We start from the raw sequence: 22,600 nt of genomic DNA, 5'->3' as shown, positions 1-22,600 counted from the left end.
TGGTTCCTTGCTCTTCTTTCTCTCCTTCATGCAACTGTTTGAGACCTGATCTTACCTTGTTACTCAGGCTGTCAGATTTGTAATCCTCCCGCCTCAGTCTCTTGAGTGCTAGGATTAGAGGCATGAACCACCTTGCCCAACTAAGTTTAAGTATGTTCAGATATTTTTAGAAAAGATGTAATATGAATTGCTAAAGAGTTGGCTTGATTATAAAGTAGCATCCTTTGAATTTCTCTTTAGAAAGTCTTTGCTGGGTCAGTGAGATGGCTCAGTGGTAAAGGTACTTGTTGCTGCAAGCCTGACAACCTGAGTTCAGTTCCCAGAGCCCATGGTGTAAACAGAACCAACCTGAAAGTGGTCCTCTCACCTCCATATGCATACAACCACACACAGACTAATAACACCATGTAAGGTTTTAAAAGGCTATAACAAATAGTCAGACTTAAGTCGTCAAGCTATGGAATTTGTCAGCCACACCCATCTTGACAGTTTGAGCCAGGTGATTCTTTGTGTGTGTGGAGCTGTTTTGCTCTGTGCACTGAAAGATGTCTTTGATTTTCTGACCTCTTTCCCTAAGCACCAGTAGTCCTGTCTCCTTCTCTGTTGTGACAACCACAACTACCTTCCAATACTGTCCAGTTTCTCCTGAGGGGTAAGATCATCTCGGTGGAGAGCCGGTGATGTTCAGCATGATCTCTTATGAGCAGGGTCTGCTTATGACTGTGAACTGACTGATATGGGACCTAAAGCTTAGTTCTAGTCACTGTGATCCAGTGAGTACATGGTTCGGGAATGCTGCACAGGCTCAGGAGTGACAGCTTCATTCTCCTGACCTGAGTAGTTGCATATATAAGTGGATTTGCATGAATAGCTTAAAATATCCATGCTGCATATGCTATATATCTTTAAATATGTGAATGATTTGATATATTTATATAAAATGCTACCTCTACAAATAAGAGAAATTGTGCTGTTTGCTTTTATATCATGTATCTTAAAGCACAGGTAAAAATACTTGTTTACTACTAGAAATTATTAGCTTTCTTTTATAAACCAATTCTGCTGAATTCTAACCATTTTGCATGTTGTTAATTTTAGCGACTACTCCGTGGTTTGAGTCTTACAGAGAGACATTTCTGCAGTCCATGCCAGCATCAGATCATGAGTTTCTGAACCACTATTTAGCTTGTATCCTTTAAGTCATCTGAAAGCCAAGAAGTTGCTAATTATAGAAACAAAGACAAAATACTTGAGAAGTTATAGAGAATGGAGAAATTATTATTTATTAGTAATGATATCACATTCAAAATTATTTTGGATTTTCTGATCTGGGTAGTTGAGGGGTGTGTGTGTGTGTGTGTGTGTGTGTGTGTGTGTGTGTGTGTGTGTGTGAGAGAGTGAATTCAGGGTGCATGTTGTGTATGCTCATCTGGGTGTGCAAGTGTGTATGCTTGTGTACATGGAAGCCAGAGGAAGAGGGTCTCCCTTAGATGTTCAGGCTGGCTTTGGACTCACACTTCAGTGCAGACACAGCCCTAACTTTCAGCCCTCTTGCCCCAGCCTCTTGAGTAACTGGAATAACAGGCCTGTGCTATGATGCCTGGCCAGAAAATTTCTCCTACAATTTATATTAATAAGGCAGTATTTATCATTGAGAGATGTGATAATTTCCCTGACAGTGTGGTTACAAGGTATGTTGGTGGCGTCGTCTGGTGAATCTGAACCTATGGAACAGTTTTCAAAGTTGTCACAAGAACAGCATCGAATTCAGCACAACAGTGATTATTCCTACCCTAAGTGGTTTATCCCAAATACACTTAAATATTACGTGCTTTTGCATGATGTAACTTCAGGAGATGAGCAGAGGTAAGCATTGCATTTTAAATTTTAATTGTTTTATTTTTTAAAAAAGAAGAATCACTTCTTGGGGAGGGGGTTGTGTATGCACACATATCATAGCACACATGTGGAGGTCAGAGGACATCTTTAGGGATTGGTTCTCTTCTTCCATCACAGGGACCTGGGGATTAAACTTAGGTTGTTGATAGCAAGTGCTTTTTTTTTTTTTTTTTTAATCCATTTATTATGTATAGTATTCTGTCTGCATGTGTGCCTACATGCCAGAAGAGGGCATCAGATCTCATTATAGATGGTTTCTAGGACTTGAACTCAGGTCCTCTGGAAGAGCAGCCAGTGCTCTTAATCTCTGAGCCATCTCTCCAGCCCCAGCAAGTGCTTTTACTTGCTGAGCTATCTTTCAGGCCCCTAAAATGAATTCTTGGAATATAAGCATAAAAATAAATTTATGTTTATGGCTTTGGAGTTTACTTTGGCTTTTGTTTCAAGGTATGGATGAAATTAATCTTGTTTTATACTATACTATACTTGGTATCTGATTGCCATTTGGGACCTATAATTTATAATCCTTGTTTTGAACATAAGTGATCATTGATTGTTGGTTAGTTGAGATTGAGCATGAAGTCTAATGCTTCCTGAGCACAGTCTACCATTGGGCAATAACTCTACCCTCTAACTAATTTCTAATAACTTAAAACCCAGAAACAGAATAAATACTTCTTGTAGATTATTCATCTTTAGCATTTAAAAAAATGTTAAAGCCCATTGGATAAAGAGTAGTATAAGTAAAAAATAGTGTGAACTGGCTATTAAAATTACTTTGAGACAGTTGAACATGGTTTATCTCCTGTATTGAGTGGTGATGTTCAAGTGGCATTCAGAATTAGGCCAATGGTTCTTAGTTTTTTAATAATTGTGTTTAGTGTGTGTGTGTGTGTGTGTGTGTGTGTGTGTGTGTGTGTGTGCATCACAGCCTGCAGGTGGGGGTTCAGACAACACCTTGCAGGGGCCAGTTCTCTTCCTACCATGTGGGTCTAAGGGATAGAACTCAGGTTTCAGGTCCTCAGACTTAATAGCATGCACATTTATCTACAAGCCATCTCAATAACTCAGTTCTTAGGTTTTTTTAGCAGTATTATTAATAAAGTGAGTAGGAGTTTGACTTGTGGTACTTAAGTGTATATATACATAAGCATATTTCTGTATTTATTTGTATATATTGTTTTATAACTTTTACTCAGATATTATGTGATTTTGTTGTTTGCTAGGGTTGTTATTTGTACAGTATCAGCATTTGCTCATGAATAAGCCTTCAGATTTTCCAGGTGTCCCCCTCTCCCAAAATAGCCAGTTGGCTGAAAATACCTGTTTTAACTAGACTTGGGACTAAACATTGTAGCTCAATGATAGAGCTTACCTTTTTTGAGGCCTTGGGTTCAATATCCAGCCTTGAAAGAAATTAAAAATTATGAATAAACAAGCAGACTGAACCCAGTGGGACTAGAATTTCATTTCTCACAGTTGTACTATTTTCTTATTAAGTTGTCACATTACAATTCATTTTCTCTACCAATAGCTAGCATGTTTAGTAGTTTTCTTTTTTTTTTTTTTTCTTTTCTGGAGCTGAGGACCGAACCCAGGGCCTTGTGCTTGCTAGGCAAGTGCTCTACCACTGAGCTAAATCCCCAACCCCGTAGTTTTCTTTTTTTAAAAAACATATTTCATGTAGCCTAAGCTGGCCTCAAACTTGGTATGTAGCTGAAGATGACATGTTTTTTCAAAATATGGAAAGATTTTAAGTTTTATTAATTATTTTTTAGTCTGAGCAGTAGCTCAAGGCTCAGCTTCTCTAAGTTCTCTAAGTACAAAGGGTGGTCTGTACAGTGAGGGCTTCATCTGCTTTGCTATAGTTCTTTCCTTTTCTCCCTGCCCTACAAACAGTTTTTGGTATTATGACTTCCATTTATTAATACATGGTTTTAAAAGATACTCTCAAATTACACTTTCTGAGGATGAGTTCCCACCGTTGACAGAAAGCTGCTAATATGTATGTTTGAAGTGGCTCTGGAAATGGGCAGTCTGTACAGTAGCTAATGTGGAAGGTTCCCAGATGGTCTGTGCTGTAAAGAAACTGGCCATCAGGATTGCCCATACAACAGATAGGACTGCCTTGAAGAAAAGTTTTGATTAGTATCATGAGTTTTGTTTAAATTTTTATAATCTCTAATTTTCTGTTTTACCTTTTTTTTTTGGGTATTATTCTTGGATTATTTGAAATATCTGTTGTTGGGGCTGGAGTGATGCTCAGGTTTAAGAGCGCTTACCACTCTTGCCGGTCCCAGCACCCACATGGCAGTTTGAAGCTGCCTGTTATTCAGCCCCAGGTGATCTGACACCCTCTTATAGCCTCCTTGAGCTCTTGCATGCAGGAGTGCACATCAAATCCATGCAGGCTTACACACATTTAAAAAAAAAAAAAAACTAAATAAAATAAAATCTGTTGTCTGGACTCACCAGATGTCTCAGTGGATAAAGGTGCTTGATGCTAAGGCTGATGACCTGAGTTCAGTCCCTAGAACCCATGTGGTGGAAGGAGAGAACCAGCTTCTGTGAGTTATCCTCTGATGTCCACATATACAGTGTGGTATGTGTCATTTCCCTTCCTACAGAAATAAACATGAAAATAATATAAAGAGAAATAAATAAAAAAATTAAGAACTGTTGTCCAAGGTCTGCTAAATTCTGTCTAAAGTCTGTCTAAGGTTATTACAAAGTTTTTTCTCTTTTTCTTTAGAGCTGAATCAATTTATGAAGAAATGAAACAGAAATACGGAACTCAGGGTTGTTATTTGCTTAAAATTAATTCTCGAGCACCAAATCGAGCATCAGATGAACAGATACCAGATCCTTGGAGTCAATATCTCCAGAAAAATAGTATTCAACACCAGGTACATCTGAAAAACTGAATCAAACCACAAAAGTTGTATTTTAGTTTATGTCATGAAGATATGATTGTTGATTTTTTTCTTTTATTTTTTGAGGGGTGGATGGAGACAGGGTCTGACTCTGTATACATTACTGGCCTGGAACTTATTATGTAGATTGGGCTGGCCTCAAACTCCCAGAGATTCACCTATCTCTGCCTGCAGAGTGCTAGGATTAAAGATGTGTGCCACTAAGCCTGGCTAGCGTTTTGTTTTCTTTTTCTTTGACATATAGTACAGGCAGGCTGTGATCTTGTTAGGTAGCCCAGGCTGTCTGTCCTGATTTCTTTTTTTTTTTTTTTTTTGGTTTTTCGAGTCAGGGTTTCTCTGTGTAGCTTTGCGCCTGTCCTGGAACTCACTTGGTAGCACAGGCTGGCCTCGAACTCACAGAGATCCGCCTGGCTCTGCCTCCCGAGTGCTGGGATTAAAGGCGTGCGCCACCACCGCCCGGCCTGTCCTGATTTCTTAATCCTCCTGCTTCAACTTCCCAAGTGTTGACATTTTTGACATGCACTATCATGGGTCTAGAAGTTTTTATTTGTTTGTTTTGGAACTGAACACAGTGAGTTTGCAGAGCCAAAACAAGCACAGCCAAGACATACAAAAGGGGAGGAAGGTGTCTGACATGCAGCAGGCAAGGCAAACATCCAAAGCAGTGCCACCCTTGACCAAAGGAAGATGAGGATTTCATTCAGGGCCCATTCCTAAGCTTTTTCTGTTGTGTTCCTTTTATGCTCAGTTTGTGGTCATAATTTAAAGAACAGATAGATGCAATGTTGGGCATGCTCAGCTCAGAGTCATGGAGCACATATGTAAAAGGTTAAAGCGACAGACAGAAATATCTGGTCATGCTTAGCTTGCACCATAAAGTTTTAGTTGAAAATAAAGGAGAGGGTACTTTGAAGGCACATTAGCATAGGTACCTGCACCCAAAAGTACCTGCCTTGGCTTAGTGGCTAACTAATACAATACTAGCATGACTAGTTTGATCCATCAGCTGTGAGCTCTTAAATAAAGTGGTTCAAAAGCTGTTTTTTTTTTTTTTTAATCAGCTACAGCACATTGAGGTATAAATGATAGCATTAGGTGGTTTTTGAAAAGTGAATTACATTCTGTATCAATTACTTTCTGTTGCTGTGATAATAAACACCATGAAGAAAGGGTTTACTTTACCTTACAGTTCCTGAGAAATGTTGTCCATCATGGTGGGGAAGGTTTGGAAGCAGGGGTCTGAGGCTGGCCTGGCAGTCAGAAAGCAGAGAAATTACTTTTCATCTCCATACAGGAAGCAGAGCAGCCAGGAAGTAGTTCAAGGCTATAAATCCTTAAAAGCTGCCACAAGTGCTATTTTTCCTCCAGCAAGCCTCAAACTCAGCACCTCCAGCTGGGAACCAAGTGTCCTAATACATGAACCAGTGGGGGACATTTCTTATTCAAACCACAGCATGTACTACGAGTTAGATTGTTTATCCATGTAGAGATAGACATTTGAATTTGTCTATTTAATTAACCAAGAATGTACTCAGGAGGCAGAGGTAGGTGGATTTCTTGAGTTCAAGGCCAGCCTGGTCTACATAGTGAGACCCTGTCTTAACCCCACCCCATACCCCCATATTAACTAAGAAGGCTCATAGTCTGCTCTTTATTAGCCTGGGCTGGGGTTGCCTTCTTCCTGCGGTTCACCGTGCTGTACTGTGGCCACTTTGTGGAGCGGGTACGACCTAGGTGGTGGTGGTGGTGGGGTTTGATCCTGTCATTTGGTCTTCCGTTCTTGAATTTTTGAAGTGTTATTTCTTCCTTTCTTGTTATTTTCTTAGACTTCTAAGCTAATTTGTTGGTTGAAGTGCATAATTGTAAAGTTTATTTCTTTCACAATGTTAAGCAACATTGTATGCTACTTGGTAGAGCCAATACCAAGTTCTTTTGTTTATTTGGTTAGTCGAGATTTGACTTTTTTAAAAAGGATTTTTCAAATAAATGAAAAATATATTTTGTATAACTGTACTATATTTGCTCTTCATGAGATATTTAAAAATCACTTTAAAAGTTTCTGTAATTATTGCTCTAATAGAAATGTTGGTTAACATTTTATTTTTCTTACTTTTCTGTCATGTAGAATTTTTGATCTAGACATAGTGTCTAATATTTTACTCATTTATTTATCTCTGTGTAACTTTGGAACCTTTTTTTTTTACGTTTTATAAAATCTTTATTGACAAATAATTCACATAGTACACAATTTGCCTGTTTGCACAATTTGATAGACTTTAGTCCAGTATCCTCATAGGCCCATGGCACCATCACCACTTTCTATTTTAGAACATCGCTGTCTTCAATTTCATACACACATACAATGTATGATGATTACATTCCACCTTATTTTTTTAAGTGAACATAGTATTTGCAGTTGTGACCATTTTTTTTTTTTTTTTTTTTTTTTGGTTTTTTCGAGTTAGGGTTTCTCTGTGTAGCTTTGCACCTTTTCCTGGAACTCACTTGGTAGCCCAGGCTGGCCTCGAACTCACAGAGATCCGCCTGGCTCTGCCTCCCGAGTGCTGGGATTAAAGGCGTGCGCCACCACTGCCCGGCAGTTGTGACCATTTTTAAGTTCACAATTCAGTGGCATGAATTATATTCAAGATATTAATTACACTCATGATATTCATTAATCACACTCATATTAATTACATTTGTGGTATTCATTGATTACTTTCTCAGTATTCATTCAATAACTATATGGTATTCATTAATTACATTAATTGTATTGATTTATTACATTATAAATTTATTACATTATTACAGTCTTGATACTACTGTCCGTTTGTGGGGCTTTTCGATCACACAAAACAGAAACTCTGTATTTAGGAAATCTTTGCTCTATATTCCTTTCTTCTCCATCTTGAGATAACATCTAATCTTTCTGTCTCTATGAATTTGTATATTCTATATATTTCATGTGATACAGTTCTATAGTATTTGTCCCTTTTTTTGAATGTAAAAACATTTTCTGTACAATTGCAGGAGAAATAATACACAGATAGCTTGAACATAAAAACAGATTATAATTCAAGAATCCAGGGTTATTTGAAACTGGAAAATATTTTCTTTGTAGAAAATAGTAAAAATGATAACATTTCACATTAATCTCTTTTAAGCCAAATAATAGCTGAATTATACATATAAATATTTATTAGATTCTGGGATACAGAAGAAACCTATCTTCATCTGTTCAGAGAGCTATGTTTTACTTGAGTTGTGTAAGTGAGATTCCTATTCATCTTCCCCTCCACTGTTTGATTTATGGCAGACATTTTTCTATAGGCTAACCCATAATCTAAAAACATTTTAGCCTCCCCTCCTGAGAGTACAGCCCGCATATTCTTTCGTCAGCTTGATATGGTATAAATTCTTATCCTAATAGTGAAATGTTTCACTAAAGCTTCCCAAGTGATTGGACAAAACCAAAACTTATTATAAGCCACAGTTATGCTTACTCATTTATTTTTAAGATTTATTGATGTATTGATTTAGTATACACGTGAATGCCTGTAGGCATTGGAAACACTGGAACTGCAGCTACAGATGGTTAAGAACCATTTGATGTGGGTGTTGGTAACTGGGTCATCTGTAAGAGCAGTAAGTGCTCTTAAACAGTGAGCCATTTCTCCAGCCTGTTTTACTCATTTTAGTATTGGAATGTTGAGGGGAAGTCTTTAGACATAAAAGAACCCAAACCGGCTGGATATAAAACAGCTTTCTTTTTTTCATGTTTTTCCCCCCCTCAGGACCATGCTCAAAATAAAGGTAGTACTGAAAAATTCAGTTCACAGTTAAGCTGTCTAAGGTTGTAAAGGGAATGCCAGTCTGATTGTTCATTTTGAGAACTTTTAGCAGAAAACAGAGGTATCAGAGAGTATGTAATTTAGAATCTTAGAAGGCCAGAGTTTGAGAATCATTAAAGGCACCACCTGACTCCTAAAGTAATGTTTTCACCTTTTGAAAACATGTTTCCTTAAGTAAGAAGCAGCTTGAGGATCAGTTGCAGATGCTCTTTCTATGGCTTGTGCACATAGGCTGTTTAGGGGGGCCATGCCAGTATCCTCAGAAGGATAACTATGTCCTTTTATATTACTCCAGGCTAGTTATACCTTCTTTCTGAAGTCTGTCTGGAGGGATGGTTTTCAGAGAGTTTCCTACCTGGCTCTGTCTGTTGCTATTAAGTTCTGGCACTCAGAATAATAATAGCTCATTTTTCTTGGTCTCATGGAGTAGTGTAGGGTTCAGGGATGGCCCAAGAATCCAGTGCCTTACTAGAATGGAACACTGTGTTGGGTATTTCTCACAGCCCTTCAGTCTCTTCAGAATCCACTCCTGCTAGCATTTTGTCTATGACCTGGGAGATTTTGAAGTTGTTCTTTTTCCTTCTTGTCTGACTCTGGTAGGCTTTACCTTTGTCATTATTTTTAGGATTCATGAGCATATGTATGTGCCTATTTAAATATATGTGGGCATGAATATTGAGGTACATTTGAGATACTGGTCATTTGAATGTGGAAGAATTAGCATAGTTAATTGAGTATGAAAAGGAATTAAAGTACAATGTTATGGATCATCATGACAAGACGATATGCTGAAATTAGAGGGCCAAAAGAGAAGAGTATTCCTTTAGCAAGTACATGAAGCCATATTCATCAGGAGAATTATAAGCATTGGTGTATTTGGTAATATTTAAACACAATTAATTAATTATATTGCTAATGCTTTTGTGTTTTATTTTGCCAGGAATCATATGAAGATGGCCCTTGTACTATGACCTCCAATAAGAATTCTGATAGTAACTTGCTCTCATTGGATGGACTAGATAACGAAGTCAAAGGTCTTGTTATACTTTAAGTTCTCTTTTGACTGGAAGTATTTACTGTTATTAAAGCACTCTAGCCTTCACAGATAAACGATGGAGAAACTTTAACCACCAACCCCTTTCAGTACTGGTAATTGAGTTTAGGGCTTTGCAGATGCTAGTTCATTCCCCAACCCCTTTTCTTTAAAAAAATTTTTTTTAAAGATTTATTTTCAATTATGTATATGTGTGTTTATGTGTGTGGATGTTTCTGTGAATGCTGGTACTGGAGGAGGTCATAGGCATGAGACCACCCAGAGCTAGGGTTACATACAGGTGGTGTAAGCTGCCTGATGTGGGTTCTGGGAACTGAACTCAGGTCCTCTACAAGAACAGTAAATACCAAGACATCTCTCTAGCCCACCCCTCCTTTTTAAAATTTTAAGACTAGATCTTGACTAGGTTATTGACTATGCTTTAAATTGTGATTTTCTTATCCCAGCTTTCTAAGTAGCTCGGATCTACCGTATCTCTCTGTATAGCTTAAGTTGTCCTTGAACTTAGAATTTTCTCTCTACCACTGAGTACTGAGAGGTAGACATGTGCCAGCAAACTTGACTCAGAAGTTAATGTTTCTTCTGGTTTTATGCAGTTCTTTGAATACTGGTTTTTGTTGTTTACACTTAAATTTATGTTCTAAGAATAGTGGATCATGAGGGCTCAGTGGTTATTGATCTTCCAGAGGACCCTGAGTTAGATCTCAGTACCCATGCCAGACCACTCACAGCTGCCTTCAGCTCTAGGGGAACCTAACACCCTCTGTGGGCCTCAGTGAGCTTCATGTACAAACAAATAAACGAAAATCTTAAAATAGTCATGCCTAGGTCAATCAAAATATTATTAAAAGCCAGGGAAATGTAATATACAACATAATTCCCCAAATTCATAAGATTTTTAGAACTATATTACTATATTTTAAATTATAGTTTTGGTAATGATGGCTCTAAATTTTTGTTTGTTTGTTTGTTTTATTGATCTTACTGTGTGGGCAAGAGTGGCATGGAACTTACTTTCTGCTTCTGAACTTGGGATCCATTTCTCAGATTTCCAACTGCTGGAATTATAGACATGTGCCACCATGTGCAGCTGTTGTAATATAAGATAGCCTGTTTATAAACAGGACTCTCCCTGCTTCGGGAGCTATTACTTTGTATCTCAATAAAACCTTGCTTTCTCTCCAAAAATAGGGTAATTCACTGTAGTATTTTAAAACTGAGTTGCCTAGATTCTTAAGCTTGTATGCAGGCAGCAATTATTAGCTCAAGTAACTTAATTCAAGTTTTTTATTGAATGCATTTACATATGCTTGCATGTGTGTGTGTTTCTGCATGCGGGTGCAGTGTCATGTATATGGAGGTCAGTGAACGACCTGTAGGGAGTCTGTTCTTTCTGTTCATGTGTGGATTCCAGGAATCATACTCAGTTGTTAGGCAGTCTTCCTTGAACTGTCTCTCCAGCTGAAGTCTTTAATTTAAAATGGGACAATGTTAACAGTATTTCATCTCAGATACACACAGTGAGAAAGGATTTGCCATCTTTTCCTTTAATGATATGGTAGTTTTGTTACGTTTTCTGTTGCATTCTGAGAGTAAAAGAGAGATTTGTTTTTCAGTAGATGGTTTACCAAATAACTTCAGAGTTCATCCACTTCAATTAGACCAGTGTGGTGACCCTCCTAATACCGATGGCTCGGATCATACAAAGTTTGCTTCAGTACACGAAACAAAGAAAGCAAGTACTGGAGTGATTCGTGGTGCTTGTTTAACACTCACTGATCATGATAGAATTCGACAGTTTATACAAGAGTTTACATTCCGTGGCCTTTTACCACATATAGAGAAAACAATTCGGCAGTTAAATGATCAGGTAAGACTTAAGTTTTTTGGGTTATTAATCTTCAAATTAAGTCAGTGAGTTTAAGACTTTATTAAAAGTTTTGTATTTAGGGTTGGGGATTTAGCTCAGTGGTAGAGCACTTGCCTAGCAAGCGCAAGGCCCTGGGTTCGGTCCTCAGCTCTGACCAAAAAAAAAAATTAAAAAAAAGTTTTGTATTTAAAGTTTTATTTTGATTTTTGTTTTATAATCTGTAAAAACTGACTGAAGTTACTATCAGTGATAAAGTTCTGTTTAGTACTAAATAAGCCTTATTTATTTTGACTTAGAGTTTTTTTTCAGTTTATTGGACAAATTATTATTTTTTTTTTTGGTTTTTCGAGACAGGGTTTCTCTGTGTAGCTTTGCGCCTTTTCTGGGACTCACTTGGTAGCCCAGGCTGGCCTCGAACTCACAGAGATCCACCTGCCTCTGCCTCCCGAGTGCTGGGATTAAAGGCGTGCGCCACCACCGCCCGGCTGACAAATTATTTTTTTAAGACTCATTTATCAGTTCTAATTTTATGTTTATGAATGTTTTGCCTGCATGTATGTATGTGTACCATTTCATATTTGGTGGTCACAGAGGACGTAAAAGGGCATTGGATGCTCTGGAACTGGAGTAACGGGTAGTTGTGAGCCACCATGTGGGTGCAGGGAACTGAACTTTAGTTCTTTGCAAGAGCAGCAAGTGCTCTTATCCACCAAGCCAGCTCTACAGCCTATATATTAGACATTAAAACAAATCAACATCTGTTTTCAGTTTTATTTTATGGGTATGTGTGTTTTGCTTGTACATGTGTATGTACATCATATGTGTGCCTAGTCCCTGCAGAGGCCAGAGGGGGCTTGGATTTCCCAGAACTGGAGTTACAGTTGGTTGTGAGCCACTGTGTTGGTCCTGAGAGCTGAAGACAATTCCTCTATAAGAAAAACAAGTGCTCGTATCTGCTGAGCCATTTCTGCAGACCCTAGACATTTTTTGAATTAGTGTTATTAAAGTATTTGTTTACTTACTACTAGTAAAGCTTAATTTTTTTGTTTGTAGAAAATACTTCAAGCGTTTATATTAACATGTTTACATATTTTTTTCTAGCTAATATCAAGGAAAGGTTTGAGTCGATCTCTGTTTTCTGCCACTAAGAAATGGTTTAGTGGCAGTAAAGTTCCAGAAAAGAGCATTAACGAACTGAAAAATACATCTGGGTTGTTGTGAGTAGAATACCACTCTATTTAATTCTGCTGCATTTAACTTTATCTTGCGTTTGACTACAAAAACAGTGATTGTCTTTTTAGGTTCTTATTTTCATATTGGTCAAAACTTAATGATATCTAAGAAAGACACTAATTAAATTCTAATTTAAAAAACAACTCTTGCCGGGCGGTGGTGGTGCATGCCTTTAATCCCAGCACTTGGGAGGCAGAGGCAGGCGGATCTCTGTGAGTTCGAGGCCAGCCTGGTCTACAAAGTGAGTTCCAGGAAAGGTACAAAACTACACAGAGAAACCCTGTCTCGAAAAACCAAAAAAAAAAAAAAAAAACAAAAACAAAAACAAAAACAAAAAAGAACTCTAAATGTACTTTTTAAAAAAAAATTATTTTTATGTGCTTTGGTGTTTTGCCTACATGTATGTCTGTGTGAGGGTGTCAGGTCCCCTCAAACTGGAGTTACAGACAGTTGTGAACTGCCATGTGGGTGCTAGAAATTGAACCTGGGTCCTCTGGAAGAGCAGTCAGTGCTCTTAACTGCTGAGCCAGCTTTCTAGACTCTGTAATTGGACTTTTAAATCAAGTTGTTTTTGTTTTTTTTTTTTTGAGATGGAGTCTGACTCTGAGCCCATGCTAGCTTGGGACTTGTAATAATCCTATTTTAGTTTCCCAAGCACAGGGATAACAGATGTGAACTGCTACCATGGCTGGCTTTATTGGACTTTGGGAAATAAAACTCTTCAGCCAAAAATACTGGCTCTTCTAGTTGCTCACCAGAACTAAGACTCTATTGCTGAAAACTCCGTGTAGTTTAATTATAGAACACTGAGAAAGTAAACTGGAACTAACCAGGACATTTTCTTCCTAGTGGTTGGTTAGCTTTCATAATGCTAGAAAGTGATATATAGACTACTGGGGAAAAATTCATCAGTGACCTTAGCAGAGGACGCTGGATGTCACAGTACCCACCTGCTAGGCCACATGTGCCCACTGATCCAATAGTGGCATGAATGTTAGGGGTGACCAATTGTTTTAGGTTGGATTTGACCTGCATCAGGAGTGAATTCGTGGTTGATACTGTAGATCTGTCAACAGCCTGTGGCTAGAGTGGTGATAGGCAAAAACAAACAAAACTCTTAAAATAACTCAGAACGTCATTTTACTTTGGACCTGCTCCTCTATTTGCAAGCAGAGGGGAGTTAGATTTGGTACTCAGTACCAGCCCTTTTGTCCGAAGTGCTTTGGTATATACTGTTTAAAGGTGATGTCGTGCTGAGTTGCCCCATTCGGCCTTCAGCTTGAGCTCTCCTGCTTCAGGCCCCCTAGTGTTGGTACCTCACCATGCTGGGCTCCTCCGCCTGCTGTTCTAAGACAAGGAATATACTTAGCAAATTTTGTTTCTTACAAAATCTTGTTTTAATGAAAAATGACACGAGTCTATTTGGATTTTTTTTTCTGAGTTGTATATAAATAAGTTACCTGGTTTTAACCATTCATTTACTTCATAACTTGTCCCTGGGGCAAATGCTTGTCTGCAGTTGGGAAACTTCTAAGACTATAAGTTAAACATATTAATTAACTTTTGGACTTTCAAATAGTTTTGAGAATAGACAGTCTTCCTTGAAGATAGAATTTTTGCACAATAGATCAAATTCTTTCATGTTCTGCGTAGTTGAACAGCTTACTATACATTTTATGTGTGATGGTGTGATGGGCCATAAATTCTGTATTTATGTTCTAGGTATCCACCAGAAGCACCCGAGCTTCAAATCAGGAAAATGGCTGACTTGTGCTTTTTGGTGCAGCATTACGATTTGGCTTACAGTTGCTATCATACTGCAAAGAAGGATTTCCTTAATGATCAAGCAATGCTTTATGCAGCTGGAGCCTTGGTTGGTACTGTTTGTTTGTTTTGTGGTGTTGAGTATCAAGCCAGGGCCTCGAATGGCCTAGGTAATGGTCTGTGACTTGCTGAGCTCTGTCCCCATGCCTGTGATACATTTTAGAAAATTAAAATTGATGGTCAACATTTTGTGCACATGGACTTACTATCCAGAGAAGTGCCTCCCTTCCCTTTCTTCCCCTTTGTACAGTTCTGGGCTCAAGAAAGGTTTCACTTCCTCTTTCACCCTCATGTCAGGAGTTCCTCTTCATCTCAGTCCCACCAGGAGGAAATGTTTGGTATTTAGATTGTATCCTCCAGCCATGCTAAGCTGCCCAACAAGCTATATAGGTCACCTTCCTGTGTTACCAGTTCATGGTTTTGTTTGTGCTTTGATTATGCAGTTGAATAGGCTTCAAGAGGACTGTTCCAAATCTGTTCCTCTTAGATTTATTACTTTTACAATAGCTTTTATAAACTACAGGTATTTTCAATTATGAATGTATAATGTTAAAATAAATACACCTTAATATCCAGCACTTATAAACTCATCTTTCATATAGCTGCTACCTTTCCTTAAATAGTTTAAATGTAATATTTATCAAATGTAGATAAAAATAGGAAAATTGTACAGCCATATAGCACATTTGTGTGTGTGTGTGTGTGTGTGTGTGTGTGTGTGTGTGTGTGTGTGTGTGTGAGACAACAGACTGGATATATGGTGGTGTTCTTATAAAATTACTGCTTAAAACATTCTTACCTACAAATGGCATAGTCATTTTGGTTTATATAAATATACTCTGGTGTCTGCACAACAAAATCACCTCACAACGAATTTTTCAGGATTCACCTTTCTTGTGGATATGTCAGGATATACCTTTAAATCATGCATAACTCTTTTTTTTTTTTTTTTTAAAGTTAGGGTCTCTGTTTACCTGCCTAGCCTAGAACGTACTGGCTAGCCTTGGACTTACAGAGATCAGCCTGCCTCTGCCTCCCAAAGGCTGGAATTAAAGATGTGGGCCATCACACCCCACAAAGACCAGAATTTTTAAGTTAAAACAAATAATGTGTGTTTTGTGTCTGCATTAAACTGTGAAATTTATACATGTATGCTCTGAGGCCTTAAGTCTTTAAGTTTACTGCATATTAAATATGAGAATGGTTCTCCTGAAACAATGTCTGTTTGTTTCCTTTAGGAGATGGCAGCAGTGTCGGCCTTTCTCCAGCCAGGAGCTCCGAGGCCATACCCTGCCCATTACATGGACACAGCCATTCAGACCTACAGGGACATCTGCAAGTAGGTGACCATAATATTGATAGTTTGGCCTGTTTGGGAAAGAGTTGATATTTACAAGTAGTTCTTTGTTTTTCATGCCTTAGATTCTCAACTGAAGTTAATTTAGTCAGAGACAAGTTGAAATGAAAATTGTGCTTATTTCCTTCTCTTTTCAGATCCTAGCTACACTACATTGTTGGATAGCAAGTTGATGTATGTAGCATTGAGGTTTTGTGTTACACTGCAGATAATTTTTGTTGTGGACATTTTTTATTTTACTTACCATTAAGATGGAAATTAGCCATTTTGAACTTTTCTTGTTAATTAGGCAGAAACATGAAGAGTCAAGTAATATAGACTTAGGGAAAAATGAGAAATAGTGAGTACTATTAGAATTCTTATAAGGAAACTGAACTGGGTCAGAAGTCATCAGAAGGAGGCTGTTAGGTTATTTGATAGGTAGACTTTCATGCAGGGTGGCCAGATTTTGTAGCCACAGGGACATTTCTAGAATTATGAGTTTTAGGAATAATGTTTCTCTAGTTTTGCTGGTAAAGGTCGGTTTATGTGTATGGAAAGCATTGGGGGAGAGATAGAAAGGGTTGGAGATAAATCGATGTTAGAAACCTTAACTGTCATTTATTCTTCCTAAACTGGAATTAAGGTTTATGTTGTAGTAAATGAAAATTACTGCATATTTGAGTAGACATTCATCATTATAAAAGCTAGTTTTTAGTAAATTAATCAGATTTTTTTTTAATGGTACTAGATTGAACTCAGAACTTTGTCCACTGAGTTACATGCCTGATGTTTATGTTGTAGAATAGATGCATTGGAAGACGGAGCTAGAGATTCAGTTGGAGCCCTCTATTGTTTATGTAGAGGTAATAGTAATAGCAATACTTACAATGGAGCAGCATTCATAGGGCTGACAAGATACCAGTGGTGAAGATCATTGCTGCCAAGCCTGACAGCTTGAGTTGATCCCTGGGACCTACATGATAGAAGGAGAGAACTGACTCCCAAAAGTTGTCCTGACTTGAACATGAATGCTATAATGACAAGTGCATTTGTGCTCCCCCACATGCGCATATACACAAGTAATTATAAAATATAATACAAATAAAAATGTAATAATGTATTTAAAAATTTAGCAATTTATAGAATTTAAGAACTGAGCCTTATATGAGTAGTGAACATTAGGAGTTTATACTTTTGTGTTCATTAAGGCAGACTTAGGTATTTGGGAATACCTGTTGCAAATGTAGTCTATGGAAAGTGTGATAGATCATCAAAGCATTTGTTTGTTTTGTGGGGTATAAGTCTTATGTATTCCAGGCTGGCTTGAACTTGCTATATGGCCAAGGGTGGTCTTAAATTCCTGATCCTCTGTCTCCACTTCTGGAGTGCTAGGATCACTTGTGTAAGCTATGGGACCTGCTATTACTTTTTCTTTTAAAAGACAGGGTCTCACTATGTAGCCCAAGCTAACCTGGAACTCACCATGTAGACTAAGCTGGTTTCCTACTCACAGAGATTCACCTGCCTCTGCCTTTCACATTCTGGGATTAAAGGCATGTGATATCATGTTTAGCCTACAATATGTTTTGAGAGTAATAACCACCCCCAACCTTTCTTTATATTGTGTGTGTCTGAGTGTTGGGTATGGGCATTCCATGGCATGTTTATGGAGGCCAAGGACAACTTGATGGGAGTCTGTTCTCTTCCTCCGCATGTGGGCCACTGGAATCAAACTTAGGTCATTAGACTTGGTTGCAAATACCTTTACCCACTGGGTTATCTCACTGCCCCACTTCCCTTTTTCTTAAATTACAGTATTACAGTTGATTTTTTAAAAACATTTCCTTTGCTACAATACAAAGGATACTGACAAACAAAGTATTACATGTGACTTGTTTTCACTCTTATGTTCTGAGAACTTGGTAATAGCTTTAAATATATAATCTATATAATTAATACAGGTTATATATGAACTAGAAGGTATGCTGAACCAGAAGAATGCTGAGAATACTGTACAATAAGCCTTACCAGTTAGTGCTGTGAACCATTTCTACCAAAAGGAAAATGCACATCTGTAGTCACCTTTATCCCCTTCTTTGAGACAAAGTCCCATAATGTAGCACCAGATAATCTTGAATTCACCAGCATTCTCCTGTCTCAGCTTCCCAAGTGCTAGGATTCTAGGTGTGTACAACTGTATTCAGCCTTGCATTGTGTCTTTACTTTAGAATTGTGTGATGAGAAAAGGTGCTGGGCTGGGGCTGTAGCATATCATTTGCCAGGCCCCCAGTTTGACCCCAGCACCTCCAAAGGAATAAAGATTATGAATATTGCTTTTTTTTTTCTTTTTAGTGGGTAGAAAATGACAGACTTTTTTTCTTAAATCTTGATCATTTTATTAGAATTTGAGAACAATAACAGCAGGGGAGTCAGACTGGAAACTACTAGAAGGAGACATTTGAGTTAGGGTCCAAGAGAGCAGGCAAGTTCAACTGTGGAGATTGACAAGCAGCTGTGTGGCTGTGGGGCTGGGTGGGCATAAGATGGGTTCTTAGAGAAAGTGAGAATGTGGAGTTCAGAGCAAGCGTGCTAGGACCTTGGCATGTCCCCAAAAAGGGCCAGAAAGAGGGAAAGGGAGCAGTCTTAGCTGTGAAGCTCTGCAAGCAAGGCCAGGACAGACTTCTTGCTCAGAATCAGCTAGTGACTCTTTGAATGTATGGTAACTTGGATGTGCTAAAGAATTACCGTGATGCTGATTATTTTTCCTTGTCTGTTTTTGTTTAGGAATATGGTGTTGGCTGAAAGATGTGTGTTGCTTAGTGCCGAAATTTTAAAAAGTCAAAGCAAATACTCAGAGGCTGCAGCCCTTCTAATACGGTTGACAAGTGAGGTACTGGACTTGGGGTGTTTATTTCATTAGTGTGTAAAGAGGTGCTGTATAAAACATAAAGTAGGAGGGGCTTGCTTTTTCAGGATTAAAACACCACGAGCTACTCATTAACTTCATTTTAAGGTTTTTTGTTTGTTTGTTTTGTTTTGTAGTGGGGGCAGCTTGAGACAGTTTTTGTAGTCCATAATGGCCTTAAATTTCTAGCAATTTCCCTGCCTCAGCCTCTCTCTGAGTACTGGGATTTCAGTCATGAATACCATACTCAGCTAGTATATCTTTTATAATTTGAACTTATTTATTGAAAATTATGTTTTTAAATTTATTTACTTTATATTTATGAGTGTTTTGTCTGTGCTTGTGTATGTGCTTATATGTGTCTGGTGCTACAGAGGTCAGAAGAAGGTGTCAGATCCCCTGGAACTGGAGTTAACTGATAGTTGTGAGCCTCTGTGTGGGTGCTGGAAACTGAAACTGGTTCTTTACAAGAGCAGCCAGTGCTCTTAACTACTGAGTCATCTTTACAGCCCTAATTGAATTAATTTTGTTTCTGTAGTCTCAGTCTACCTTTCATTACTAACTAACCACAACCATGTATGTGGCATCTTGTTTGATGTAAGTTCTATGTTATGTACAACTAAGACATGCATGTGTTTCAATCTTGTATAAAACTAGTACTAAGAAAATCACAAGTAATCTCAGTGTTTACTTGTATGACCATTTAAAGAAACCCATTAAGCCTTAAAAATGCATCCAAAGTAGATAAATCTAAAAGATGGCAGGCCATACTAGTCTACTTTGGATGCATCCAAGGCATCTTAGATTAATATATCAATAAATTTAAAACCTTTTACCCAATATTTTTTTTAAGATTATTTATTTATTATATATACAGTGTTCTGCCTGCATGTATGCCTGCAGGCCAAAAGAGGGCACCAGATCTCATTACAGATGGTTGTGAGCCACCATGTGGTTGATGGGAATTGAACTCAGGATCTCTGGAAGAGCAGCCAGTGCTCTTAACCTCTGAGTCGTCTCTCCAGCCCATTACCCAGTACTTTTGTGACACTCTGTCAGCAGCCGTCTCTCCTTGCTCAGGAAGAAGGGTTTGAGGTGCTTCTCTTCATCCATCCTGTCAGAGGATGACTGGCTGTTGTTGGTGGGCTGCGTATGATTCTTATCCTCTGAACATTCTTTCATTCATATCCCAAAGGTTCCTCTGAATGCCTACCAGTTTCTTTTTAATTTATGATTACTGCTACTGTGTATGTGTGTGTGGTGGCATGAATTCCCAGGCACAGAGGCAGAGGTCAGAGTAGTTTGTGGAGTCAGTTCTCTCCTCTCCTTTGAGTTTGACGGAGCCAACTTAGGTGACCAGGCTTGTGACAAGTGCCCTTCCCTGCTGAGACATTGCACTCGGCCCTCAGCCTTCTGGGTTACATCACTACTCTTCCTGCTTTGGCTCTCTGTCTGTTGCTTCACATAGTTTGATGGTTATGTCCTTCAGATTGGCCTTTCTAGCTCCCCACCTTGCTCTAAATGTTTCCTTTCTACTCTCCCATAGACAATAAAGGTTGGCATCATATTATACTAGAAATTGTGTTTAATCTGTTACCTACTTGAGGTTAGCCTTCTACCCTCTTTTTTATTTTTTCAATAAGTCAGTTGTGGTTTGTATTCCAAGCAGATCCGAGCTATCTCACTCTACAGTCCATGCTGTCCTTGAACTCATTCCTCTTGCTTCAGCCTTCTGAGTGCTGAGATTACAGAGAGGCATGCTACCACATCCTCTTGGCTTTTGCTTTTTTAAAAAATTTATTTCTCTCTCTCTCTCTCTCTCTCTCTCTCTCTCTCTCTCTCTCTCTCTCTCTCTCTCTCTCTCTCTCTCTCTGTGTGTGTATGTATGTGTGTGTGTGGTATGGTAATGTTCATGTGAGTGCAGTGCCCTCAGAGGCCAGAAGGAGATTTCAGATCCTCTGGAGATGGTACAGGCAGCTCAGCTGCCTGATGTGGGTGCTGGGAATCAAACTCAGGTCCTCTGCAAAACCAGTCCTCTTCCATGCTTTTAACTACTGAGCCATCTCGCCAGCCCATCTTTTACATTTTTATTCCTAGTGCCTGACACTGAAGTTTGAACCAAATAAATGCCTTTAAAAAAATTTCTCTGAGGTATATTAGTGTCACATGTGATATTTAAAGTGTTTAGTAATTGGTATATGTGATACACTGACCAATAAGCATGAATTGGTGTGTCTTTGTTACTGTTCTATTGCTGTGAAGAGACACGGTGACCAAAGCAACTCTTAGAAAGGAAAGCATTTAACTGGGACTTGCTTACGGTTTCAGGTTTAGTTGGTCCATTATCATGGCAGGGAGCCTGGCAGCATGCAGGCAGGGCTGGAGCAGTAGCTGAGAGCTACATCCCAGAAGAAGTTCTCCGCCTCCTGTGAGCTTTCTGAAGCCTCCATGCCTCTCCCACCCCCAGCCCAAACCTCCAGCAGTGTTGCACCTCCTAATCCTTCTTGAGTAGTGCCACGCCTGGTGACTTAAGCATTCAGTACAGGAGCCTATGGTGGCTGTTCTTATTTAAACCACCACTCTGGGTCAGACATGAGCTGTTTGGTAGTGTTCAGACTCTATTTTAGTGGCTAATCTGATCTTGACTTTGAATGCTATGTTGTTTCAACCTAGGGATATCAGTGAGTATACACAGAATTTATGATCCAGGAGTTAGTATAGAGTTTCATTGTTTTGTGTTGTGTGTTTTTTTAACCTTGTTTAAATGTGTTTGTCTGTCTACCTACATATGTGAATAAAATTTCCTTAGAGCACATTCTTCTGATTATATTTAACCTTGTTATTTGTTTTTAAGTCAAACCTTGTTACTTGTTTTTAACTTTACTTTCTCAAATCTGGATGATTTGTCATTTACTGCTTTAGGGCAGTGGTAGAAGCAGGTTCTAGTAATGTTTTCCCAGAATTAGGAATTTGCAGTGATCTGTTGGGCTTTTCTCCTCCCTCTTCTTTCCTCCTCCTTCTCCCCTCCTGTGCTTGGCATTGAATTCAGGGCCTCACAAATGCCAGGCAAGTGCTGTGCTACTGAACTGTATTTCTAGCCCATCCCCCCATATACATTTCTTGATTTTTATATAACTCGATTTTCAATTGTATTTTTTATTTTGCTGTTTTTGTGTTTGTGTGGTACACATGCCATGACATTCACAAAGAGGCAGAGGACAAGGTAGTAGAGTCATTCTTTCCACTTTGAAAGAGTTCTGGGGAGTAAACTCTGGTTGTCAGGGGTCGGTGGCAGTTTTTTTTTCCCTGCAAAGCGATCTCATCAAGCCCCTCTTTGTAATAACTTGATAGTAAAGACTTGAAGGTCATAGTTATGTGTGACACCAGTAATCTGTGTCTAATTTTGCTTTAGCTTAATTAATTCCTGATGTGGACTTAAGATCTTGATTGAATTGCTCAGTCCTATGGTGTTAAATTTGAGAATGCTAAGTTTGTTATGTGGGTTCTCAACTGGACTGTACATTGAGTCACTTAAAAACCATTACAGATTTCTAGAGAACATTGTTTACAAAAATAGGGTATCCAGGATTGGTACCTATATGAGTTTTGGATTCGAATGAGTGTGTGAATGAGAGAGAGGGGGAGTAAGGGAGAGAGAGAGAGAGAGAGAGAGAGAGAGAGAGAGAGAGAGA

At 38.6% G+C, this 22,600-nt stretch overlaps 1 protein-coding gene across 11 annotated transcripts in view; it reads left to right on the top strand.

The window, feature by feature from the left end:
- Trappc8 (trafficking protein particle complex subunit 8) overlaps window positions 1–22,600 on the top strand; it is an 85,121-nt gene that overhangs the window by 24,571 nt on the left and 37,950 nt on the right. For 8 of the 11 annotated variants that reach the window (XR_008219032.1, XM_052741615.1, XM_052741611.1 and 5 more), the window contains 9 exons: window positions 1,099–1,188; window positions 1,692–1,866; window positions 4,652–4,805; window positions 9,624–9,717; window positions 11,354–11,607; window positions 12,709–12,824; window positions 14,563–14,713; window positions 15,903–16,003; window positions 18,788–18,893. Coding sequence is in view for 10 of the 11 variants with exons in the window: in XM_052741615.1 (XP_052597575.1) it covers window positions 1,099–1,188; window positions 1,692–1,866; window positions 4,652–4,805; window positions 9,624–9,717; window positions 11,354–11,607; window positions 12,709–12,824; window positions 14,563–14,713; window positions 15,903–16,003; window positions 18,788–18,893 (1,241 nt within the window). In the remaining variant the exon portion in view is untranslated. The remainder of the gene's footprint in view (window positions 1–1,098; window positions 1,189–1,691; window positions 1,867–4,651; window positions 4,806–9,623; window positions 9,718–11,353; window positions 11,608–12,708; window positions 12,825–14,562; window positions 14,714–15,902; window positions 16,004–18,787; window positions 18,894–22,600) is intronic. The other 3 variants (XM_052741608.1, XM_052741613.1, XM_052741617.1) reach the window with 2 other exon arrangements.

The sequence above is a fragment of the Peromyscus californicus genome, unplaced genomic scaffold (genome assembly GCF_007827085.1).
Source record: "Peromyscus californicus insignis strain IS unplaced genomic scaffold, ASM782708v3 Scaffold_17__1_contigs__length_78620276, whole genome shotgun sequence".
Classification (NCBI taxonomy): Eukaryota; Metazoa; Chordata; class Mammalia; order Rodentia; family Cricetidae; genus Peromyscus; species Peromyscus californicus.
This window is presented reverse-complemented; position numbering and strand designations above follow the sequence as displayed.